The following is a 27,459-nucleotide window of genomic DNA, read 5'->3' as shown; positions in this document are numbered from 1 at the left end:
ACTTTTTTCCCTGCTCCCCCCTGCTGGTGGTTCCCCTCTCTCCGCGCCCCCCCCCCCCCCTACCACCACTTACCTCGGCTCCGGCGGCATGACGTCATGGTTGCCATAGCAACGTGACGTCACATGACCAAATGACGCTGCAATGCCATGACGACGCGTCTAAGATGCCGCCGGAGCCAAGGTAAGTCACGTTTATAGAGGCTTTCACCGCTCCCCCGGCACTTCGTCAGTCCCGTGCCCCCCCCAGGGGTCGCGCCCCCACTTTGCACACCGCTGTCTTAGACAGGTCTGCAACCCCGCCTTTCACCATTGTCCCCCAGCATACAGTGCTTCCACTGCAGCAAGGGATTCTGGGAAATGACATGCAAATGCACACGTCCTGATTGTGTGCCTCACACAGGGACCTTTCAAGGAAGAAGAGACATTTTATAAAACATTTCTTTGTCCAAAATATTCCGAGAGCCGCATCATATGCATGAATACTACACCTCCACAAACACATACATATACTGCACATACACGAATAGGTATATACTGTATAAGCATTGCATTAACATACAACAAACTTACTTTAATCAAAATTAAGGAAAAGAAAAAATATGTGGGGGAATAAAATGCATCTCACAATAAGTCCCTTTATTATGGTTTTTAATTGTTTTTCTGTGCAAAATAGTATGCCATTTAGAAATACACAATACATACATACATACCCTACCCCCACCCCACAAATACACGCACACACTACCGCCCCAAATACACACACACTACCCCCCAAATACACACACACTACCTCTCCCCCCCAAAATATATATATATAGCACTACACGAGGAGCTATCTTCTGCAAAGCATATTAATCACCATCTCTCCAGGCGCATTATCAGTAATCTGTTGCACTTTTTGTCCAAATATCACAATGTTTTCTTGAAGGAGCAAGTTTGGCCCACTTCCAGAAATACAACTACGAGAAACCCAAAATAAAATATTCTGTACTTACACACACACACACACACACACACACACACACACACACACACACACACACACACACACACACACACACACACACACACACACACACACACACACACACACACACACACACACACACACCACACACACACCACACACACACACCACACACACACACACGACAAAGAGATCAATCATAAAATTATTTAAAAAAAGGATAGATTTACTAAAGAAAGCTCAAGAATGTTGGTTTTAAAGTAAGAGATGCCACAAGGTTGCATCCAAGGTTACATGGAACCCATATAAGCAAATGCTCTGCTGTTCACACAGCTTTTAAGCCCAGCATGGGATTAGATGCAAAGCCAGTCAAACCACTCAGACAATGTGTGCTCATTTCCATGCCATTTCCCAGAATCCCTTGCTGCAGTGGAAGCACTGTACGCTAGGTGATAATGGTTGAAAGGCAGGGTTGCAGACCTGTCCAAGATGTGAATAATATATATACTATCTCCCTCACTGTGCTGCCGGTAGCTGTGGGGGGGGCCCCCGTCCAGCGCTAGTTTGGCCTTTTGTTGCAGCTGGGCTTGTTCCCAGCTGCTGGCCCGCGTCCTGCACTGTCCCACGCTGGGTCTCTCTGAGGCCAGCACACACCAGACGTGCGTGTCGCAACTTTCGGCGCACACTGACATCACAGAGTGGCCCAGCGTGGGACAGTGCAGGACGCGGGCCAGCAGCTGGGTAGATGCCCGGTGGCAACAAAAGGTCCGACCAGCGCCGGCCGGACCCTCCCGCAGCCAAGAGCAGCACAGTGAGGGAGAGAGGCAGCAGCTGTGGAGAGCCGCATGTAAGTGCGGAAAGAGCCGCATGTTGCCATCCTCTGGCCTAACATAATAGCTGCTTCAGTCAGTGTAACTCAGCAACTACAATGTATTCTTATATTACTAAGGTAACATTATCTATTGTTACAGTTTGCAGCTCAAAATGCTGGGAACATTTGCTACAAATGATCCCAAACAGGAAAGTGTTGCAATGATCTTGCACCGCTGGGGAGGTGGGCTAAAGCCTGCTATAGAAATCAAAGGATGCTTTCAAACAAATTAATATGGTATTAAGAGTTGAATAAAAACAAAGAAAAAAAACCTGTCACTATTATCCAATACTACAGAACTGATTTAGTTAAAAGAAAACAACAACAAATATATAAGATTTCACATGTTTTGGTACTTAAATAATAATAATAAGATAGGTGCAAGTGTCGTATTATACAGCGCGTGATGGCGCTCGCGTCACGTGAGTGGTTCAGCCAATGAGGTCGAACCAGCTTCGTGACGCGTCTGCCACGCCTCCCCAATCTCCTGCTGCCACGTTCACAGATCGCTGGGGCTGCAGGAGTGCGCGAGGCTACGCGCTCCATCGCGCAGGTAGTATAATCTTAGCCTAAGGCTGCGCTTATAGTGCCGGCGACAGCGACGACGCGTCAAAACAAATGCATTGCCGCCGTCGGGTGCGCTTATAGTAAGCACGACGCGACGGCTTGGTCGCGATCGCTGGAAGTTAACTCAATTTGATTTTCCAGTGAACGCAGCCTGACGTCACCGTCACTATAAGCGCAGCCTAAGGTGAAACACCCTAGACCACCTGATAGTAAAACTAAAAAAGCAACTGCATTTTTATGTCTTTTTCTTTCTTTTTTTTCTGGGTCACAAATAAGTAAAATGTTCACTTTTGGGTTGATTTCATCTTTCCATGGAAGTCAATAACATTGATAAGTTGATATGCTTCTTTTTTGCCTGCTCTATGGGACTGGCTCATTATTTGCGGTTGTATCTAAAATAGATCTGGTTTATTACATTTCGGACGAATACAAACTGGATATTCCAGATGCTGTAAACTTTCATTTTAGCAAACAGAAGTGCATTATAAGCCTATCACGTGTCATCATTTCAAATGACAAGATTAAAATGGTATCTTTTTTTTGATCCAATCAATCATGAATTAAGTTGAAAAGACACTGAAATCATTGACTAAAACCTAGTCTTCGCCCTGCCCCAGCCTTGACAAAGCACGCACCAGCGAAACGTACGTCGGCGGCTTATGACGTCATCACGTCAGAGGGGCGGGACGAGTGCTCGTGGTCGGAGCGCATCCGTCCCTAGTAGCTCCTCGTTTAGAGCTATGCTATTGTAGCGTTATGTATATTCTTTTAACTTAGCAGTTCACTCTGGCCGGTATACTCAAGCACCCTGCATTAGTTGAAGGTGCCTAGCCAACACCTAGTATCTAGGACTGCTAACAACGGACGGATGTATTCTACGGTCCATGCTATTGGACGTTACATGTAAACAGGCACTACTTGTGCACTGTTCTAGCAGCTACTGACCCTGCCTGCCATGGTACACCTGTTGCATATATGCACAATCTATTGGCAGGTAAGAACTATCTCAATTACATGCCACTGGGAGTGCACTTGATTGTTTAGTGTACACTGCACTGTACTAAGCGACACCCGGTACCTGCAGTACCAACCCAGAGATTATCAACCTATGGGAAGATTTATCTATACCTCATTCCAGGGACTAACCCTTTATACTATAAATTGGCTACCCCCCCGAGGTGAGAACTTACCTTTACCTCCAGTTAAGTTCTCCAGGCATCCACGTGGCTATCTCCAGTTACCACAGCTACTATTAGGGTCTCAGTGCTGCTACTTGGCCTTTACACTGTCATCTCTGTCCTTTAGAGTATAGACAGTACACTGGTCACAGTTATTACTACGTCCGGTCCATATTTTAATTCGCTGTTACACTGGCTCCCGCTAAGTATTGCACTTTGATCCACAGCGTTCCTGTTTTACTTTCCTGAGTTACGACTCATAATAAATTGTTTTCATTTACCCAATCCTCACCTACACCACATTGTCCACAGGTACACTTGTTTCTATGAGTGTGTGAGTGCTCTCCTTGGGGTTCTCTCTCTTGTCGTTGCTATCTATATTTACCCCTGATAGTAGCACCACCACTCCTCACATTGATTAGCAGTGGCGAGGGTTCCCCCTCCCGGTCCATACCCCTGTCCCCCCTCCCCCCCCTATAGTTCGTGTTCGCCCTGCCCTATGCTGAATATGACAGACTGTCATTTATACTTCTTGTGTGGCAGAGGGGAAAGCGAGCACCATTAAGTTAAAGAGGCAGTCCGCGCGGTACTTAAAAAATACAAAAATAAGTATATGCAGCCTGATTACCTACTGTATGTTGAAAACTAATTGCCTAAGCTGCCTATCGATTAGTTCTCCCGTGATCAATCCGCAAAGATCCTGCTTCACTAAATGTCTGCCTTTCCGTTTCAATTAATTCTTCAGTCAGTGTAACTCAGCAGCTACAATTTATCCTTAGATCACTAAGGTAACATTATCTATTGTTGCAGTTTGCAGCTCAAACTGCTGGGAATATTGGCAACAAATTATCCCAAACAGGAAAGTGTTACAAAGAATTTGCACGGCTGGTGGGAGTGCTAAAAAGCTGCGATATAAGTCAAAGGATGCTCAGTATATTGAAACTCATTAATAACGGCATGAAAACTTGACTTTAAAATAAAAATAAAAACACCTAGGATATTGCGTACATTGCTCTTCAAGGGAATGTACAGCAGCAAATGTTTAATATTTTGCGAAAATTGCTTGATTAGTCTGTCTAGCTTATATATTATAACTTAATTTAAAAAATGCAAATTCCTTGATAGAATAATGGAGTGTAATATCAGACCTTTTTTCTCATTAAATGCAGAGGGTACTTAAAACGTGGAAAAGCAATTATAAGTAAGTCAAGGAAATGAAGAAACGCCAGAAAAGAATAGCAAATGTAAGTAGATTGTACTGGGGTAATGAGATGCAGGGATGCATATGTTCAAGAAAAGCTCATTTTTCTCTGACAATACTCTGTAGAACTCACATTGAGGCAACTCCTAACCCTGTCGCTGCCAGCAGCGTGTTCGAAGAACTGCTGAGTAATGTGCTGCACACCTCAATGCAGGAAGAAAATATACTCAAGGAACAGTTGCTCATTTTCCATGATGTCTTAGCCATGTCTGGTTATACCCACTGGATAAAGACAAATATGAGAGATGCACTCCGTACATAGGTGTCCGCCAGGGCTGCTTACCGTGTATACAATTAACTGGTCTGTATTGACCACCCTGTGTATAGCACTCATATTTTCACTATTGTAAGTCCTGATGAAGGTGGTCTAGAGATACCGAAATGTTGATGTATGTTTGAATCAAGAATCTACAAAGATGATATCAAGACTGGAGTGCCACAGCATTTATTTCTTGGATGGTTATACCCATTACCAGCTTCACACTGCGGAGCCAACAACCAACCTAGCACTGATGAGACCCAAAAGATTGAAACAGCTGTGTGAGTTGGTTTACTGGCTCTGCACTTCTTTAACCCAGGCTGTGCTGAAAAGCTGTGTAATATGGCCGGCATAAGCTTATAGCGGTCCATGGTGAAAGGAACAAGAAGCAAAAAAGTCACACACTGTGAGTGCTCGTTTGCATGTCATTACCCAGAATCCCTGGCTTCCGTGGAAGCATTGCATGCCAAGCGATAATGGGGAAAGACAGATTTGTGGACAGGTGAAACATGTGAAGTGGTATTTTTTATCCATTATGTCTTGGAAGGTGAACCAAGGCATAGAGTCGGCTTGCAGAATACATACTTTGTGGTGGACTCACCCTACAGTACATACAGTATAAATTCCTCACAATATAAGCAGGAGTAAGGGAATGCGAACAGGTAGAAAAAAGTGAGACTAGCAACGAATATATACAAGATCCACACAGGTCTAGAGGAAACACACTAGCATTGTGTTGGTCCGTTTGCAGGGAATGGCCATACTGCAAGCCTTTTATATAAACCGTTGGGTATAGTGCCGTGTTACCCAAATATAACATAAAAAGAAAAACTACTGCAAGATTTATCGCCTTCGCCCATGGTGGACATTTAAGGGAATCAGCTTTAAATCTTAAAAAAGGTTGTAATATAATAAGAAACTGTCCTCACATATGCAGTGATTATTGTGTTCACACCCTGCTGGTGTTGGAGAGTATTATAATAGTACCTAATCCTAAGGGGAACGTCTTTTGGTGCAAATTATCAGAAGAGATGGGATCAATTATGTAAAACAGCTACAGAGAGCACGGGCTTCAATCCTTCTGAGATGATCTACTCCACCACAAAGGGAGTTGAAGGTGAAATATATGCAAAACAACTTTTTTCAAGAAGGCAGTGCAAAGTGCTCCAAATATATCCCTTGTTCTTTTACATTTCTGTTTAGAACTTGTGTTATATGTGATAAATCAAAACCATTATTTCCGACAGTCAACATATTTCTGTGGGAAATTACATTCTTCGGATCTCGGGAGAGATTATTCTTATTATCCTTTATTTGTAAAGCGCCAACATATTCCGCAGTGGGGATATAGAGTGCTCCGGGTGCAGCCTGATAGGGGGCGCAGAAATCCCCCCAGGTACCTGTGCTGCAGCAGTGACTTAACCTGTCAGTCACCACGACCCCAGCAACAGAGTGCACCACCCTGCCCCGGGGCAGGCAGACAGCTCAATCTTCCACAAGTAGGGACCGTCTGCATCTTTTAAACTTTATCTTCTGTCAAGTGCTGTGCATTGGTTGAGAGGTTGATAGTCTGTTGATAGTCTGTTGATACTCCCTTGGATTAGAAGAGAACTCCCAGACCCAGCACTGCACAGTGGCAAGTGTATGCATGATGTGTGTACTGCAAGGGTGCAGTGTCAGTGTCTACTGTTATTAGGATCTGTCGGGGGGGGGGGGGGGGGGGGGGGAGACAATGGGGGGGAAGAAGAGAGGACAGGGCGAAGAAGTGAGAGGACGGAGGAAGAAGAGAGAGAACGGGCGAAGAAGAGAGATAACGGGGGAAGAAGAGAGAGTATAAGGGAAGAGGAGAGAGGACGGGGGAAGAAGAGAGAGTATAAGGGAAGAAGAGAGAGAACGGGGGAAGAAGAGAGAGTATAAGGGAAGAGGAGAGAGGACGGGGGAAGAAGAGAGAATATAAGGGAAGAGGAGAGAGGACGGGGGAAGAAGAGAGAGTATAAGGGAAGAGGAGAGAGGACGGGGGAAGAAGAGAGAGTATAAGGGAAGAGGAGAGAGGACGGGGGAAGAAGAGAGAGTATAAGGGAAGAGGAGAGAGGACGGGGGAAGAAGAGAGAGTATAAGGGAAGAGAAGAGAGGACAGGGGAAGAAGAGAGAGTATAAGGGAAGAAGAGAGAGGACGGGGAAGAAGAGAGTATAAGGGAAGAAGAGAGAGGACGGGGGAAGAAGAGAGAGTATAAGGGAATAAGAGAGAGGACGGGGAAGAAGAGAGAGTGTGGGGGAAGAAGAGAGAGTATGGGGGAAGAAGAGAGAGTATGGGGGAAGAAGAGAGAGTGCGGGGGAAGAAGAGAGAGTGCGGGGGAAGAAGAGAGAGGACGGGGGAAGAAGAGAGAGTATAAGGGAATAAGAGAGAGGACGGGGGGAAGAACAGAGGATTGGATGAAGAGGATGGGGGGGAAGAAGAGAGAGGATGGGAGGAGAGGATAGGATGGGGAAGAAGAGAGGGGCTGGGGGAAGAAGAGAGAGAGGATGGGGGAGAAGAGAGGATGGGGGGAAGAAGAGAGGATGGGAAAGAAGATATAGAGGATGGGGGAGAAGAGAGGATGGGGCAAGAAGAGAGAGGATGGGGGAAAGAAGAGAGAGAATGGGGCAATAGAGGATGAGGGTAGAAGAGAGGATGGGGGGAAGAAGAGAAGATGGGGAATAAGAGAGGACGGGGCAAGAAGAGAAAGGATTTGGGGAGAAGATAGAGGATGGGGGAAAGGAGAGAGAGGATGGGGGAAAGAAGAGAGAGGATGGGGGAAAGAAGAGAGAGAATGGGGGAAGAAGAGAGAGGATGGGGAGAGAGAAGATGGGAAATAAGAGAGGACGGGACAAGAAGAGAAAGGGTTGGGGGAGAAGATAGAGGATGGGGGAAGAAGAGAGAGGATGGGGGAAAGAAGAGAGAGGATGGGGGAAAGGAGCTCTCTCCTGGGAAGGGAAGAGGATGGGAAGAGGATGGGGAGAGAGAAGATGGGAAATAAGAGAGGACGGGACAAGAAGAGAAAGGGTTGGGGGAGAAGATAGAGGATGGGGAAGAAGAGAGAGGATTGAGGGAAGAAGAGAGAAGATGGGGCACGAAGAGAGAGGATTGAGGAGAAGAGATAGGATGGGGGGGAGAAGAGAGAGGATGGGAGGATGAAGAAAGAATGGGGGGAGAAGAGAGAATGGGGAAAGAGAGAATGTGGGGAAGAAGAGAGAGGGTGGGAGGGAAGAAGAGAGAGGATTGAGTGAGAAGAGAGAGGACGTGGGAAGAAAAGCGAGAATGGGAGGAAGAAGAGAGGATGGGGAAGAAGAGAGAGAATAAGGGAAGAAGAGAGAGGATAGAGGAAGAAGAGAGAGGATAGAGGAAGAAGAGAGAGGATAGGGGAAGAAGAGAGAGGATACAGGAAGAAGAGAGAGGATAGAGGAAGAAGAGAGAGGATAGAGGAAGAAGAGGAAGGATGGGGAAGAAGAGAGAGGATAGGGGAAGAAGAGAGAGGATAGAGGAAGAAGAGAGAGGATAGAGGAAGAAGAGAGAGGATAGAGGAAGAAGAGAGAGGATTGAGGAAGAAGAGATGATAGAGGAAGAAGAGAGAGGATAGAGGAACAAGAGAGAGGATTGGGGAAGAAGAGGAAGGATGGGGAAGAAGAGAGAGGATAGGGGAAGAAGAGAGAGAATAGGGGAAGAAGAGAGAGGATAGAGGAAGAAGAGAGAGGATAGAGGAACAAGAGAGAGGATTGGGGAAGAAGAGGAAGGATAGGGGAAGAAGAGAGAGGATAGTGGAAGAAGAGAGAGAAGAGGGGAAGAAGAAAGAGGATAGAGGAAGAAGAGAGAGGATAGAGGAAGAAGAGAGAGGATTGGGGAAGAAGAGGAAGGATGGGGAAGAAGAGAGAGGATATGGGAAGAAGAGGATAGGGGAAGAAGAGAGAGGATAGGGGAAGAAGAGAGAGGATAGGGGAAGAAGAGAGAGGATAGGGGAAGAAGAGAGAGGATAGGGGAAGAACAGAGAGGATAGGGGAAGAACAGAGAGGATAGGGGAAGAAGAGAGAGGATAAGGGAAGAAGAAAGGATGGGGAAGAAGAGAGAGGATAGGGGAAAAAGAAAGAGTATGGGGGATAAGAAGAAAGGATGGGGGAAAGAAAGGGAGGGATAAGGAGAAACCGAGGAAGGAGATGGGGTGAGTTACAGAGGGAAGAGGTCTCACAGGGTCACATTCAGAGGGGCAGTGAACACTTCCCCCCCACACTCAACAACATAGGGCCTTGTGTTGTCAGGGTTATATAAATTGGGCGAGTCAGAGTTCATGGAACTCGATCCTGGTGCAAAAATACCTAGTTCCGCCTCGGAATATTAGTATTAATTGAAATAACAAATAGAGTAATGAGTATTACAATTTTAACAGTACTATTCTTGTCATTCCCGTAACGACTCAGCAAGGAGGAAAGCTATTTTCGTTCTAATGATCATTTTCTAGTCTTCTCATCCTTCATCTACCCCTAAAATAGATTAGTTGGCATCCTCATTTTTATCTGGAAACTGGAAACTTGAGCAGGTAAATGGCAGATGAGGTTTAATACAGATAAATGTAAGGTTATGCATTTGGGAAGCAAGAATAAACAGGCGACTTACAAATTAAATGGGGATAAATTGGGGGAATCCTTGATGGAGAAGGATTTAGGAGTTCTTGTAGACAGCAAGCTTAGCAATAGTACCCAAAGTCATGCAGTAGCTGCAAAGGCAAACAAGATCTTATCTTGCATTAAACGGGCAATGGATGGAAGGGAAGTAAACATAATTATGCCCCTTTATAAAGCATTAGTAAGACCCCACCTTGAATATGAAGTACAATTTTGGGAACCACTCCTTAGACAAGACATTATGGAACTAGAGAGAGTGCAGAGAAGAGCCACCAATTTAATAAAGGAGATGGACAATCCAACTTATGAGGAGAGGCTAGCTAAATTAGATTTATTCACTTTAGAAAAGAGCCGTCTAAGAGGGGATATGATAACTATATACAAATATATTCGGGGACAAGGAGCTTTTAAAAGAAATATTCATCCCACGGGCAGTATAGAGGACTCGGGGCCATCCCTTTAGGTTGGATGAAAGGAGATTTCACAAGGAGGCGCATGCGCGATGGAAAGGCAGATGGCTGCTTAAGCCTAGAGCTCCGTCCCCCGCCAACTCATCAAAGCTGAAAAAACCACTTTTTTGCGATCTTTAATCCCCGGCACTTATACTCAGTAAATAAAGAGCACTCAGCGATGGCCCCGCAACCTAATAAAAAGAAAGCCACGGGCGATCTTCGCAGATACATCAACAGATCTGCGGCAAAGGGCTCCGGAGCCGAAATGGCGGCGAGCTCAGCCGCAGGGTCGGACTCCGACCGCGAGGAGGAAGCAGTGGAGGAGCCTGAACAGCTGCCGGTAAGGCGCTGTGATTTTGACCGGCTCTATAATGACATGCATAAACTGTTTCGGGCAGAAATACAGGAACTGCGCAAGGAGGTTCAGGGAGTAGGGGAGCGCACAGGGGCGCTGGAGGAGAAAATGGCGGCAACTTCAAAAGCCATACGAAAATCTGACAAGAGATCCTCACACTTACAAGCCCAAATCACGGAATTAGCAGAGCGGCAGGAAGATGCAGAGAACAGGGATCGCCGCAATAACATACGGATCCGCGGCATCCCTGAAGAGATTACAGAGATAGAAGACTTTGTCTCTCGCTGGATGGCGTCCCTGCTGCCCGACACCCCTACACAGGAGCTCCTGATGGACCGCTGCCATCGAGCTCTCAGGAGCAGACCTGTGGCTAATCAACAGCCACGCGATGTAATAGCAAGACTGCATTACTTCCGTACCAGAGAATCACTCTTCCAGAAGACACGCACCCAAAATGCCTGCAAGTTCGAGGAAACTACCCTCCAATTGTTTCAGGATCTCTCCCCTCTCACACTGGCTAGACGGCAGAAACTGCAGCCGGTCACGAGGCTCCTCCGGGACAGAGCCATTAGATACAGATGGACCTTCCCGTTCGGCCTACTTGTCATCAAGAACGGGAGGGCCATCTCCATGAGAGAACCAGAGGAGGGGGACGATTTCCTCCACAAACTGGGAGTGAAAGAGGCCCCGATCAACAGGCCTCAAGAGGAGCCAGCACGAGAGGTGGAATGGCAGAGAGTGGCTAGCCCCAAACAGAGGCGGGAGCCGCAGAGGGGCGATACCGATTAAACAGTGGACACTGCAATGCGTTTTACTTCAAGTAACTCAGCTTAAACCAACCTAAAGTTTCCGCAGTTGCGGACCCAGTTTGTGCCAAAATGGCGCTGTTAATATACACTCTCAACCCAAGCAGTGAAGAGCCAGCCCCCAACAAAGGCCCAGCAATGGGTCAAAAATATCCCCCTAAAAATACGTGGCAGCGGCTGCACACTGTCCGATGAGCTGAAAAAGAAGATCAGCGACACACTTACCTTGCCGGGCGGCTGAAAGGAGAGAAGCGGGTCACAGTGGATGGCGGTGAAACGCAAGCTGACCAAGATGGAGGCGTTCCTGGCCATGGCAGATGGAGAAATCAGCACTGGAAGAAGAAGGACCAATGGCGGGAAGACAACGCGGGAAGGCATCCATCTCTGTGACCAGCCGAAGAGCAAATGGCGCCGACCGGAAGGACGTAACAGGATATGGCCCGGTGGCCATCTTGGTAGAGGCAAAGGTGGTACAAACTAAAGGCAAGAGGCCAAAAGCGGACATACGTCATAGACCCGCGACGGACAATGTCGCGAGTAGACTAAACACCCACCGAGGCCATGAACTACAGTCTAAACTCAGTCACATCAACACCAGTTCACATAAAAATAAAGTCATACACAGCTCACTATATACAGAGCGTAATTCAGAAACACTGAGAGAATTAATAGGGCTTCCCGGGCCCTAGAGGTAAGGGGGGGAAAATAAGGAGGTCCATAGCTCTATAGATACAGGACACATCCCAGAATACAGAATACAGACATAAGCAGAGAGAGTTACAGTTACCAATAGTTCCGGTTTACAAAAAAAAAAAAAAAAAACACAAAAAGGAGGGAGAAGACGAAAGGAAAGGGGGGGGGGGAGGGGGAAGTGGTTACTGTTTTTGTTTTATATAGCATTACTTGGCGGGAAGGAGAGGGAGGAGAGCTCACGCCTACCATCGTCATGGGACTCCACGTGGGCACCTGGGGGCTATCCCTCAGGGAGCCCATGCAAGACCCCACTGGGCCGGTGGGAGGGGGCTCTAGGGACGGGAGGGAAACCACCCGGGCTAGAGACCTGACCGGACACCCAGGAGGGGCAACCAGAGTGACAGCGGGGGGTCGACCCCGTCTGTACACCAAAGGTTCTATTTGTCTATGTTGTGTTCCCCATGTTTCCCCGGTGTGTGCCCCTTCGTTTTTCCCACATGCAGACCGCGAGTCCAGAAACAAGGTCAAGGAACAGAACCCGGAGATAGATCTGAGGACCAAGCCCCACAACTGGGCCAGCAGAGTTCATGACAACACTAAGAGTCTTCAATACCAGCAGACGTCTGAGGGATTCTGGATAAGCGCCCCAGCCTTCGTCACACCATGGGCTCGGACGGTTGATTACAATAGAGAAAAGGTTAGGCAATACACTCATGAGTAACTGGATCACTATTATTTCACACAATGTGAAAGGCTTTAACAATCCAGGGAAACGCAGATTAGCTATAGCGGACTATAAAAAAACGGACCCTGATATAATTCTGTTACAAGAAACGCATTTTTCCAAAACTAGCTCACCAAAATATATAGATCATAGATTTAGGAATTGGTACTCAGCCTCAGCCACCAAAAAAAAAAGAGGAGTAGCTATTTTACTGCATAACCGTTTGCCCTTTGCGATTAAGACCATTAAAAAAGACTACAACGGCCGATTTTTAATTATAATCGGCGAAATAAGAGGTCAGCCGATCACACTGGCAAACGTTTATGCACCAAATGAAGGCACAGAAGCTTTCCTGGCAAGGTTTTTCTCAGTTCTCCAGAGGATAGCACAGGGATGCATACTACTAGGGGGCGATTTTAATCAGACACTAGATCCAGTAATGGATAGATGCACCCCGGAGGGCAAAGCTCAATCAAAGGTTAGACAAACCTGGAATAGAGGGCTGAGAGCTAATAATTTGTTAGATATATGGCGGGAACAACACCGCCAGGACAAAGGATTTACATTTTACTCCCACCCACATGACAGATATAGTAGGATAGATTACCTCTTTGTATCCAATAGAATGGTTTCGCAGATCTCCCACTCGGGCATCCACGATATTTCGTGGTCAGATCATGCGCCGATAGTGCTGCGGTGCTCCGATTTTATTCTAGACAGACCAGGAGCGAACTGGAAACTTAATGAAGTTTTAATAAAAATCCCCGATATTGCACAAAAGGTAGGGGATAGAATCAGGGAATATTTTCAAGAGAATATGGGAAGCGTGACTTCGCAGGCTACCCTATGGGAGGCCCATAAGGCAACTCTGAGAGGAGAGCTCATAAGGATTGCAAGCAAGCGAAAGAGGGAGAAGGACAAAAAAATCAATCAGTTGCAAGAAGAATTGGCAGTCCTCTCAGCTCGACATAAAAATAGTAAAGATGCAATGACCCTTAAGGAGTTGCTAGACACTAAAACCAAACTTAATATCTTGCTGACCTCCCGTACTGAAAAGGAGCTGACATGGTCGAAACGGAAATTTTTTGAGAAAGCAAACAGGCCAGATACCCTACTTGCCAACAAATTACGAGACAAAAACCAAGTCTCCCAAATTCAGACAATTCGGACAAAGCAGGGGGATCTGACCTCTGACCCCAAAAAAATAGTTCAGGAATTTAAAACATATTATGAAACCCTCTACGATGGGGCGAAGGTGGCACACACGCCAACCACAAAAACACGACTAAAGACGTTCTTAGCAGAGGCTCATTTGCCTAAAGTGACCAGAGAGGAGAGGGACGCACTACAGGCAGACTTTACTATCGAGGAACTCCTAGAGGTAATGAAGTCATTAAAAGCAGCCAAGGCCCCAGGCCCAGATGGCTTTTCCAATCTCTATTATAAGAAATTTCGTAAAATACTAGCTCCTCATCTACTAAAACTATGTAATTCCTTCCTGGATGGTGCCCCCATCCCGGGCTCGATGCTCCAGGCGTCTATCTCAGTAATCCACAAACAAGGAAAGGACCCAGCGGACTGTAAAAGCTACAGGCCCATTTCGTTAATAAACTCGGATACAAAAATCTTTTCCAAACTATTAGCTAACCGCCTTAACCAGGTGTTGTCCAAGTTGGTCCATCCTGACCAAGTGGGGTTCATATGTGGTCGACAAGCAGCTGATAACACCAGACGGATTATAGATTTGATTGATCTGGCGCAAAAAAAGAATATCCCGTCTATGGTGCTTAGTTTAGATGCAGAAAAAGCGTTCGACAGAATTGACTGGCCCTACTTGAGAGAGACGCTGGGGGCGTTTGGCCTAGGTGGGAGAATGATAGAGGCAATTCTCGCTCTATATCAGGGACCGACGGCGAAGGTCAGACACCAGGGCTTCCCCTCGGAAGAATTCCAGATCAAGAGCGGCACCAGGCAAGGCTGTCCTCTGTCACCCCTTCTCTTTGCGCTATGCATCGAACCCCTAGCGGCGCACATCCGCCTCAGCCCGAATATAGTAGGAATCCAAATTAGTGATCAGCCACATAAGGTGGCCCTGTACGCTGATGACGTGATACTCACGCTATCACAGCCCCTCACCTCTCTGCCAAACGTCTTCCAATTACTAGGGGAATTTAATGCGATATCTGGGTTCAAAATTAACCAAGCAAAATCAGAAGCCCTAAGTATCAACTTACCTAAGGTCACTGAGAAACTGATCACGGTGAACTTTGAATTCAAATGGCAAACCTCCTCCATAAAATATTTAGGGATAAATATCACGAAGCAATCAGGCACCCTGTATAAGGCAAATTACCCCAGACTAATACGGACACTGAAGGAAGATCTCCGGAAATGGGCAGGGTACAACATATCCTGGATTGGCAGGATTCAATCTCTAAAAATGAATCTCCTTCCCAGAATTTTGTACCTATTTCAGACTCTTCCGGTCCCTATAATCAGGGAAGAGATCCTTCGGTTACAGTCCGCAATGGTGAAGTTTATCTGGGGTAATAAAACCCCCCGCATCAAAACTAGCATACTAATTCGACCCACAACAAGAGGAGGATTAGCGGTACCTTGCCTGTTATCATACTTCAGAGCGGCCCAATTAACCCAAATTATCCAGTGGCACACCCATCCTAGTCGGAGGCGATGGGTGGAACTGGAGGCGGCCTGCTGTGCCCCGGTGGCACTGCAGGACCTGATCTGGCTCCCAAATAAGGTCCGCAAGGACTTCACACACCCGCTCCCCGTGGTTGTCAGCTCTTTGGCAGTATGGGACAAATGCAAATATAAACACGTCCTGATGAGACAACACTCTTTGATGACCCCAATTTTGGGAAACCCTGATTTCGCTCCGGGCCTGCAGAAGAAAGATTTTATTATATGGACGCAGAAGGGCTATACTCGCCTTCGACACCTGGAGGGTAGAATATCTATCAAACCGTTTGAACAAATTAAGTCTGAAAAATCAATTCCAAATTCAGAATTCTTTAGATACCTCCAGCTAAGAGCTTTCTATGATAAATTTCCCATTCGCGCTAAACGCACTAATTTTGAACAGCTCTGTTCTACTGGAACAGGAACCAAGGGACTTATCTCTACAATGTACAAAGCGGTGGTCTGTCCGACTCCCGACGCCGACGTGACGTTAAAATATAAGAATAGATGGGAAAAAGACTTAGGGGACACACTAGAGGACGAAGACTGGGACTATATTGTCTTGGCGGCAGCTAAGAGCTCAATCTGCACGACGTTGAAGGAGAACGCGTATAAGGTCCTGATGCGGTGGTATTTGACCCCACTACGATTATCAAAGTTTGTCAGGGGCTACCCTCCATTGTGCCCTAAACAATGTGGGGAGCAGGCAGACTTGCTGCACATGCTGTGGGGTTGCACCAAGATACTCCCAATATGGGAAGATATCAGAAATTGGCTCCAGAGAATTCTCGACTGCACGATCCCTTTGGACCCCTGGTTGTTTCTGCTGGCCAGACGCACCCCGGGGTTAAACAGGTCGGAGCACAAATTAATTGCACATTTTGCAACTGCCCTGAGGTGCGAAATCGCAGCATTGTGGAAGCAGCCCGAAATACCAAATATCCCAAAAATCAGAAATCGAAGTTGGCACGTTTGCCGGATGGAACAGTTAACGAGTCTGGTTAACGACACCGGCACAACCTTTCTAAAAGTCTGGGCTCCATGGTTAGCCCTGAACGATATCCCAGGGATCAATGCCTCCAACATACTGCTTTAATAGCTCTAGGCGCGTTCTCCTTGGACGAGTGTAGCTGACGGGGAGACATAGAATATAGTCAACAAAGAGGAACAACTAAATTTGGTAGCAAAGTGAGTGAACAGGGTCTAGTGTACATACTCGCAACGTCCGCAAACAATAAGATAGCAGCGCGCCCGAGATCCGACGAACCTGAAGCCTCCAAAACCTAAATGATCCGGAGCCTCTCTGTGGCTGTGATTGCCAGGACGAGCCCAGCTTATTCGGAGCCGGTCTGGGACAGCCCCACCCTTTCCCCCCACCCCCCCTCCCCACCTTTTTTCCCGGTGTAGTCTGGCCGTAAGTCTGGTGGGTCTGTGCGTATCCCCGGTATGTCTTTTGTGACCCCAAATACAAAATGAGCTGTTATGGGTACCGTTATGTATGACAATAGGTTGGTAGCGTATGTGATGATTGTACCGTGCACGCAATAAAAAAATTTTTGGTTGAAAGGAGATTTCACCAGCAACAAAGGAAAGGGTTCTTTACAGTAAGGGCAGTTAAAATGTGGAATTCACTACCCATGGAGACTGTGATGGCCGATACAATAGATTTGTTCAAAAAAAGGTTGGACATCTTTTAAGAAAGGAGAGGTATACAGGGATATACCAAATAAGTATACATGGGAAGGATGTTGATCAAGGGAGCAATCCGATTACCAATTCTTGGAGTCAGGAAGGAATTTATTTTTCCCCTTATGAGATGTCATTGGGTGATATGACACTGGGGTTTTTTGTTTGCCTTCCTCTGGATCAATAAGTAAGTATAGATATAGGATAAAGTATCTGTTGTCTAAATGTAGCATAGGTTGAACTTGATGGACATACGTCTTTTGTCAACCTCATCTACTATGTAACTATCTCATCTAATATGATGTATTATACAAAGTAGAAAGTCCTTGTGAAGTAAGCAAACCTTTGTAAATTTGATAGCAATTGCAGAGCAGCATTAATAAAAAAAAAATCCAGATTTGTTTTAACAAGTAATTACCTAGTTTGCTGCCAGCTGAATCAGGTGGGCATTGTGTTTTTTTGCAATGCGCTGTGACGCCGCATTATCAGCAGAAAGGTGAAAGGTCGCCTCTCAGGAAGGACCATGGTGAGATAAAGGCAGTAATACAGTGACTTTCAACTGTATCCTCAGCAAGACAATGTACAAATGGATATGTTTGCAAACCTAGTAAATTGAAGCTTAGAACATTTGTAACTGTACTAATGTATGGGTCCCCTCTCCTCTGTTCTGTTCCCTTTCATTACTGTTAGTTTGACAGGGGAAGGGAGAGAAGAAATCTAATTATCTTGTTGTCAGACAGTAGAAAAGAAGATTGACAATCACCCTACGCCCCATTCAGAGTCCCTGTTGCAAAAACGTCAAAAATAAATAATTATTTTTAAAGCATTTATCACCTTAGTTTAAAGAGGCAATCCAAGCGGCACTTAAAAAGATAAATACATTTTTTTTTATTACCTTGATTAAAAAAAGAATTGCCTAACCTGCCGATCGATTCGCTCTCCCATGATCAAAAAGCAAACATTTTGCTTCCCTGGGTTCGCGAAATAGCCGCCTTTCTGTTTCAATCAATCCTTCGGTCAGTGTAACTCAGCAGCTACAATTTATTCTTATATTACTAAGGTAACATTGTCTATTGTTACAGTTTGCAGCTCAAACTGCTGGGAATATTGGCAACAAATTATCACAAACAGGAAAGTGTTGCAAAGGTCTTTCACTGAAAGGGAAGGTGCTAAAATCTGCAATGGAAATCAAAAGATGCTCAGTACCGGCAGTCTCCTCGGTTATCCGACACAATGCGTTATTTTAAATGCGAAACCCATTTTCCCATAGGATCACTGTTATACATTACGGTTACGTTCCTGACCAAGGCTAAGTAGGCCTTTTTAAATATACAATGACCCAAAATATTGTACTCGGCAATAATATATGCAGTACACACAGTAATTATGAAGTATAACGATTATATTTATTTAATACAGTACCGTATAATAAAATTAGATACCGTACAGTATGTGAATAAGCAATATCAATTAATGGAGGAAGGAAGAAGGTGATTGGGGGTTATCTTCCGGCAGCTTCTGGCGACACTTCGCCATGACAACGCAGCGTCAATTGATGCTACGGGGTCGAATGGCAACGCGTTGCCATGGCAATACATTTTTAATGTATTATAATGTAACAAGCATTTTTTTGTTTCTGTAGCAACCGTTTATAAAGTCACATCCCCTTCCTCGACTGAATCCGTCTTTGGCACACCTCTTTTTGAGCCCTGCCCTCTCTCTAGCAGTGCACCATTTGTATCTAGTGACTGCCTGGTCACATGATCTTCCCCACAGAACTTTGTCCTCTTCTGCTTCACTGACAGCAATTTAGTGAACCCCCGAGCCGAATCTTTGACGTTCGACCATAGGAGAACGGATCGATCGGCAATTTATCTAATTACTTATCATTGTGTGGATTGTATTGATGCACATATTAAAGGGGGGGAAAAAATAAAGAAAAACGGCAGCTTGGACTGCTGCTTTAAGAGTTGAATAATAAAAAATGCAATAAGTATTACCTACCGGTAATACTACAGAACTGATTTATTGCTTGGATTGCCTCTTTAAGATATTAAACATATCACCGTGGATTAGTGCTTCCTGGGACTGTAACTTTAAACAGTCCAATATTTATTGCTTATGAGAGCAGCACTTATTCCCTCACCTACTGTCTCTGTAAGTTTCCCATCAAACCTCTTAGACTGTAAGCTCTTCGTGGCAGGGATTTCCTTTCCTATTGTCTGATTTTGCTGCGCTTATTGTATTATTGTAATTCCCTGTACTGTATTCTTGGTGAAGCGCTGAGTACACTCTTGGCGCTATATAAATAAAGACATACAATACAACATACTCACTGAGAACAAAAGGAGTGTTTTAAGTGAATTATTTAATCATGTAACTCTATTCTTATCTGTTTGAGAGTAACTACAGTATGTTATTTTCCTATCATCCAAAATGAGCCACCAGTGAAAAAAGGCCAGTGTGTGAATGAAAGGGAACAAAACGGAACAAAAAAAATAAAATAAACTCTCCAACATAGCAGACTCCCACACTATGGTCAAGATCAAAGCACAGAGCAAGGGGGAAGCTGTGAGTGATATGAGCACAGAGGCGATGGGAGAGGAGGGGAGGAGGGAACATGAGAAGCTTGTAGTGCAAAGGGGAGGGTGATCACAAGACTGGATGGGAGAGGAGGGAAATGGATTAAAGGCGCAGTCCCACATAAGAGCAAATGAAACCAATGGCAGACACAGTCTGTGTGTTTATTACACAAACGGAAGCGGATTACTACTTTAAAAAAATAGTATATTCTAAATGTTTAATGCTTCCATGCTAACCACATGCTTTGGAGCATTTGAATGTTCTTTACATCATCTCTGTTGTGGCTGTTTGTGGATCCCTGTATTAACCTGAACAGTGTCAACCCTTGCTTAATTCCTTGGAAAGTAACCATAATGCCATTATTAACTAACCAACTAAATGTGCAGTGCAGTAAATTAAGAATGTCACTGTACCCATTGAAAAGAAAAACATTCATTTGTAACAGAACACAAATAAGAAAAATGTCCACTGTAAGAGTGATGGAATCAGTGTAAGGAAGCCCATACATTGGAAAGTTGTACAGTATATGTAAGGCATAGCTGCCCCTTTTGAGGCGTCAAAATCCCTGTTTGCCTGAAGGGACTCACCTGGCATCATGAGCCAGTGTCTCAAGAGTGTGAAGAAGAACAGCTCCGTCATCCTTCATACTTTCTAAATGCTTCTCGTTTGATGTTATCTGGAATGTAAAGAAAGTCTATAAGTACTATTAATTATGCAGAAGGGGACACAAGGAAGTATTTTAGAGCATAATAGAGGTCTCAATATTTAGTAAAAGCTGAACAGGAGAGCACTTTTGACACATTGGACTCTCTGGAGATCACATGATTTTCATTGTTTTCCATTTGACTTTTTACCTTTAAAACGTTTTATTCCCCCCGTCCCCCCGCCCCCCCGCCCCCGTCCCCCCGCCCCCCCGCCCCCGTCCCCGTCCCCCCGCCCCCGTCCCCGTCCCCGTCCCATAGTTTTGCAACTGGGAGACTATGATACATATTACCCATAACCTTATTCTTCATCAAAGATTTTCTGGTGCAAAATGGTCCAACATAAAACAATACAATGAAATCTGACGTGTGTAGGTACTGTTTCGGGTCCCAATTATTTTACCAAATATCCTTTAAATCCTAACCTTTATTGACAGTTTGCAATGAGTCTTATGTCCCTCAGCAGATCATCTGCACTGAAAAGCAGGAGAGAGTAACTGATGTGTAATGTTGCCATGTTCAACGCTCACGTGATATCTGGTTTTATTTCCTCTACATATGTGATCTTCTTCACTGGCGGCTAAGGCTATACTGTAATCAGTGATGGGAGCGAGATGCTAGTACTGTATGCGTAATGAATACCACAACTTTTTTTTCCATTTTACTTAGAAACCTAAATCTACATTTTTGGTGCCTAAAGCACGGGGATACAAAAGCCGGGAGTCCTCAAAAATCAATGCAGGGTATCGCACCAGATCTAGCATTAAATACAATGCAAGTCAATGTATGTATGTATATTTTTATTTATATAGCGCCATTTAGGTACATAGCACTTCACATCAGTAATACACGTGCCATAATAATATAACACAATGGGAATAAGCGACATGACAGTAACAATAGGAGGGGGGGGGGGGCAGCTAAAAAAGAACTTACAATCTAAGGCCGGAGTGCGCTCATGCTTGGAGAGCGCTCCAACCATGAGCGCCAGGTGTCCTGGCATTTGCGCGTGCACTGGGGGGGTGTCCATTGAGCGCACTTGAAAGTATAATTTTTTTGTTTACCTAAGTGCCGAGCGCGGGTGAGCATGTGTCCGCGCACGAGCGGGGACTTACATATATCTATATATGTAAGTAACTGCCGCAGGCACCGCCCGCTCAGCGCCAGCGAGGACTCAGCCTTAGTGTTAATTAGGGAGAACTTAGAGACAGTAGGAGGGTGTTCTGGTAAGTGCGTCTGCAAGGGGTCAAGGTCAATGCATCTTAGTATAGTACCGTACCAGCCACGGAGCTACCCGTATGCTTAATTAAATAGGTGTGTTATTAGATTTTAGGTTTTTAAGCTGCAGGCCAAGCAATATCCTACATGTGTTTTTTTTTTAATTAATCAGCCCTGTACTATGAAAAAATACTTGTGCATTTTTTTTTCTAAAAACCCAATGTGAATTACATTTATTATGTATTATAATGTAACAAGCATTTTTGTTTCTATAGCAACCATTTGCATAGTCACATCCCCTTCCTCTTCTGAAACAGGCTCTGGCACACCCCTTTTTGAGCCCTGCTCCTTTTCTAGAAGTGCACCAATTGTATCTAGTGACTGCCTGGTCACATGATCTTCTCCACCGAACTTTGCATCTTTGGTCCGCTTCTGCTGCACTGACAGCCATTTAGTGAACCCCCCAAGCAGAATCTACCCCGATCGATCACAAGAGAACAGATTGATCGGCAACTTAGCTAATTACTCATCATTGTGTGGATTGTATTGATGCACATTCTGCATCATGATCACATTCTGCTATGTGCCATTAAAATGAAACTGATATATACATATATTTATTCTTTTTTTACACACACTACATCAGGGGTACTCCAGTCTTCAAGCCCCCCCAACAGGTCAAGATTTCAGGATATCCCAGCTTCAGCACAGGTGGCTCAATCAGTGATTGACCCACCTGTGCTGAAGCAGGGACTGACTGAGCCACCTGTGCAGAAGCAGTGATATTCTGAAAACCTGACCTGTTGGGGGTGCGTGAGGACTGGATTTGAGCACCCCTGCACTACATCACCTAGCATCTAGGGGAAATCCACAGACCATCTAGTTAAAAGGTTGCGCAGGCGAGGCTATGTGGGAAAGATTCTCTAGACGCGCTTTATCTTTCCTCTGAGGGACTTGTTGGCATTATTTGGATGTAAATGACGCACTGATCACTGATTAATGCCGTGTCTGATAGCAGATCTTACACTGAATCATCAGGTTTATTCAGAGGTAAATGCCAAATGGCCCTTTCCATCTTCCTTAATGTCTATTACTGCCGCCTGACCTTTAGTAAAAGTTCTAAGAACCATCTTTTTTTGTGCCAAGAGGAACCGACATGTGCACATTGGCATTAATGCTGTTTTCTTACTATTCGGGGAAAAACTACTATACATCAATATTGTATACTGTAATTATCAATGTATACTCTACATTTCATATATAAATTATTTTAATATTCGTTCACACAAATATTGTGCTATTACTAAACAGTTTATAGCCTCCAAAAAGTCACTCTGTAAAAAGTGTCCCTGTATCTGTGTTAATGTTAGGTGGCTATTTAGGCAGATCTGCTTACAGTATATAAAGATGAAATACTGTATGTGATATTATATTTTGAAAAACACATCTTTTGTTAATGCAACCTTTACTGATATATATATATATATAACCTCTGATGAAGACGAAACGCGTTGGGTGACGTCATCACGCTACTCTGAGGCTGCTAGCGAGAGAGGAACGGATTGCCCTGCATTTTTGCTGCTGTTTGATACGGACACTGAAGCTGCTGGTACTGGTGTCGGAGGACTACTGATTCCCACAGCGGTGTGTATGTGCAGCAGGCAGGAGGCATTTTAAGTTTTCCCTCATCCGGAGGTTCCCTCAGCTAGCGGAGGGTATTTAAACGATATCGCTACGGATACAAAGATACCTTTATGTGAATTTAATTTTCTGTCTTCTTGTAAGTGGGCGTTGTATTCCCCTCTACTTTTTTATTAATACATCACATTGTTTTTGGTAATGCAATTTGGTATATATATATATATATATATATATATAGAAATTTATTGAAACATAGGGCAACCAACGTAACCTACAGCAATGTACGTTTTGGACCCACATGGTCCATTCTCAAGCACACCAAGAGCTTGAGAAAGGACCGTGTGGGTCCGAAACATACGTTGCTCTATCTAGGTTACCTTTGTTGCCCTATGTTTCAATACATTTATTTTTTTCATCTGGAGAGTGCTGCGGACCCTTTCTTTGTTATATATTTACTGGACTGGTTTGGCATACCCTGTCCCTCTGCGTTCCCCACAATTACTGTTAAGTATACTTTCTCTTATTAGTTTTATATAGTCTGCAATATTAGAGTGCACCCAGCATTTTTGAATCATTATATACACACACACACACACACATTTTAAGTTATGGTGGGCGAACAAGGCAACAAAAAACCTGCACCGTTAGCATATAGCCAATAAAGAATATCACTTGTGAGCACATTCACATGTCTTAGGCCACGTCCATGAATAGTGCTTGCGGGCGGAGGCGCGCTTCTGCTCGGCACTGAGCCCCTACAGTCGCAATGAGAGCGGCTTTAGTAGGGGCTCGCCTACGCTTCCACAAGCGCGCGGAAGTGTAGGTCTTAGGGAAAGTTTAAATCTTCGCGCTTGTCGGAGCGTAGGGCCGGTCACTTGAGCGGTTCGCCCAATGAGGGCGAACCAGCTCCGTGACGTCACTGGCCCGCCCCCGACACGCCCCTGGATGGCGCACTGTCTAAGGCCAGGGAAAGCACCCACTTTCCCTCAGCCTCAGCGCGCCTCCGCCCGCCAGGATTAACAATGGCCGAGGCCTTAGACAGGTCTGCAACCCTGCATTTCAACCATTATCACCTAGTATACAGTGCTCCCACTGCAGCAAGGGATTCTGGGTAATGACATGCAAATGAGCCCACGTGTCACTTTTTGCCTGGAATATCCATTCACATGGAGCCCATATAAGCAAATGCATCGCATGGGCCCCATGTGAATTGATATTCCAGGCAAAAGGTGACACATTGTGTGCTCATTTGCATGTAATTTCTCAGAATCCCTTGCTGCAGTGGGAGCACTGTATGCTAGGTGATAATGGTGAAAGGCAGGGTTGCAGACCTGTCTAAGACATGTGAATGTGCTCACAAGTGATATTCTTTATTGGCTATATACTGTATATATATATATATATACTAGCTGAGAGACCCGGCGTTGCCCGGGATGTAAATGCATAATAGGTAGTATTATTTATAAATGGTGGAACAATAGGTGACTATTTGTTGTAAAGGTTGGATAATAATGTTGAAAAGAAAGATGGAAGAAAATGTAATACGTATGTTGTATAAAAATGGTTTATTGTAAACACACCACAGTACAATGTATATTTTGGTGACATAACAGATGTAAAAATGTGAGGCGTGTGTCCTGCTAGGGTGTGAGCGTGTGTGAGGCGGCGGGTGGGTGTTCAGTACGGGTGGCATGTGGGTAGTGAGTGCTGGCTGTGGGTCGGGGTCCTGCTAGGGTGTGAGGCGGCGGGTGGGTGTTCAGTACAGGTGGCGCTTGGGTAGTGAGTGCTGGCTGTGGGTCGGGATCCTGCTAGGGTGTGAGGCGGCGGGTGTGTGGCGAGTGCGGGTGACAGCTGGTCAGTGATATTGTTGCGTAGAGGCAGGATGCGGCAGGTGTGTGTCGAGTGTGTGGGGTGGGTGAGAGGCGGCGGGTGTGTGTCGAGTGTGGCGGGTGTCTGTTGAGTGCGTGCGGCGGCTGTGTGGCGCAGTGGTGTGAGCGGTGGGCGGGTGAAAGGCAGAAGTGCGGGTGGGCGAAAGGCAGAGGCAGGAGGGCGGACGAAAGGCATTGAAGGAGGGGAGGTGAGGTCGGAGGGGTGGTGAGGGGAGGTGAAGGGGGGCGGAGGGGAGGTCCGAGGGGAGGTGAGGAGGATGGGTGGTGAGGGGGGGGGGGTGGTGGGGGATGGTGAGGGGAGGTGAAGGGGAGGGCGGAGGGGAGGTGAAGGGGGGGCGGAGGGGAGGTGTAGGGGGGGCGGAGGGGAGGTGAAGGGGGGGCGGAGGGGAGGTGAAGGCTGGGCGGAGGGGAGGTGAAGGGGGGGGCGGAGGGGAGGTGAAGGGGGGGCGGAGGGGGGGAGCAGAGGGGGGGGCGGAGGGGGTAGGTGGGAAGTGTGGAGGTGGGGGGCTGGGGGGGAGGGGGGAGGTGAAGGGGGGGTGAGGGTAGATGAAGGGGGGTGGAGGGGGGGTGGTAAGGGGGGGGAGGTGGTGGGAAGGGGGGGAGGTGGTGGGATGGTGGGTAGGGGGGGTGGTGGGAAAGTGGGAAGGGGGGGAGGTGGTGGGAAGGGGGGGAGGTGGTGGGAAGGGGGGGGAGGTGGTGGGAAGGGGGGGAGGTGGTAGGAAGGTGGGAAGGGGGGGGAGGTGGTGGGGAGGTGGGAAGGTGGGAGGTTGTAAGGGGGGAGTGAAGGGAAGGTGAAGGGGGGTGAAGGTGGTGGTGAAGGGGGGGGGGTGAAGGTGGGGGTGGAGGGGAGGTGAAGGTAGGGGTGGAGGGGAGGTGAAGCGGGGGTGGAGGGGAGGTGAAGGGGGGGTGGATGTGAGGTGAAGGGGGGTGGAGGAGGGGAGGTGAAGGGGGGGGTGGAGGGGAGGTGTGGAGGTGAAGGGGAGGGATGGAGGGGAGATGAAGGGGGGGGTGGAGGGGAGGTGAAGGGGGGGGTGGAGGGGAGGTGAAGGGGGGGTGGAGGGGAGGTGAAGGGGGGGTGGAGGGGAGGTGAAGGGGGGGTGGAGGGGAGGTTATGGGGGGGTGGAGGGGAGGTTAAGGGGGGGTAGAGGGGAGGTTAAAGGGGGTGGAGGGGAGGTTAAGGGGGGGTTGGAGGGGAGGTGAAGGTGGGGTGAAGTGGAGGAGAGGTGAAGGTGGGTGGAGGGGAGGTGGAGGGGAGGTGAAGGGAGGTGGAGGGGAGGTGAAGGGGGGTGAAGGGGAGGTGGAGGGGAGGTGGAGGGAGGTGGAGGGAGGTGGAGGGGAGGTGGAGGGAGGTGGAGGGGAGGTGAAGGGGGGTGGAGGGGAGGTGGAGGGGAGGTGGAGGGGAGGTGGAGGGGAGGTGGAAGGGAGGGGAAGTGGAGTGAGAGGTGGGTGAGGGGAGGTGAAGGCCGCTCACTCACCCGTCCGGCCGTTCCCACGTAGATCTGAGGCAGGAGGCAGCGTGTTGTGGCCGCTCCCCCGCTGTGTCCCTGGCGCGCGCTCGCTCCCCCGCTGACTGTAGCGGCGCCGGGGGGGGGTGAAGGGGAAGTGAGTGAGGGATGGTGAGGGGAGGTGAAGGGGGGTGAGGGGAGGTGAAGGCCACTCACTCCCTCACCCGTCCGGCCGCTCCCTCACCCGTCCGGCCGCTCCCTCACCCGTCCGGCCGCTCCCTCACCCGTCCGGCAGCTCCCTCACCCGTCCGGCCGCTCCCTCACCCTTCCGGCCGCTCCCTCACCCGTCCGGCCGCTCCCTCACCCGTCCGGCAGCTCCCTCACCCGTCCGGCCGCTCCCTAACCCGTCCGGCAGCTCCCACGTGGAGGGGGGGGGGGTGAAAGCGCGGGAAACAGGGAGAGGCGGAGGAAGAGGCGGAGCCTCCGGGACCGGTGGGGAAGAGAGCGGGAGATGTGCTGCTAACACTGTGAGCCCCGCTAATGTATGTAACACCGTGTGTGTGGGGGTGTTGTGTGTGTTTAGTGATGTGTGTGTGTGTGTTTAGTGATGTGTGTGTGTGTGTGTGTGTGTGTGTGTGTGTGTGTGTGTGTGTGTGTGTATAGTGATGTGTGTGTGTGTGTGTGTGTGTGTATAGTGATGTGTGTGTGTGTGTATAGTGATGTGTGTGTGTGTGTGTATAGTGATGTGTGTATAGTGATGTGTGTATAGTGATGTGTGTATAGTGGTGTGTGTGTGTGTGTGTGTGTGTG

General features: G+C 47.0%; 1 protein-coding gene across 9 annotated transcripts in view; it reads right to left on the bottom strand.

Annotated features, from left to right (window-relative positions):
• Nucleotides 1-27,459, bottom strand: part of ULK4 (unc-51 like kinase 4) — a 656,651-nt gene that overhangs the window by 8,875 nt on the left and 620,317 nt on the right. For all 9 annotated transcript variants that reach the window (XM_075586693.1, XM_075586692.1, XM_075586691.1 and 6 more), the window contains one exon: nucleotides 20,343-20,431. In XM_075586693.1, the coding sequence (XP_075442808.1) occupies nucleotides 20,343-20,431 (89 nt within the window). The remainder of the gene's footprint in view (nucleotides 1-20,342; nucleotides 20,432-27,459) is intronic.

The sequence above is a fragment of the Ascaphus truei genome, chromosome 2, assembly GCF_040206685.1.
Source record: "Ascaphus truei isolate aAscTru1 chromosome 2, aAscTru1.hap1, whole genome shotgun sequence".
Lineage (NCBI taxonomy): Eukaryota > Metazoa > Chordata > Amphibia > Anura > Ascaphidae > Ascaphus > Ascaphus truei.
Note: the sequence above shows the minus strand (reverse complement) of the source record. Positions and strands in the feature narration are given on the sequence as shown.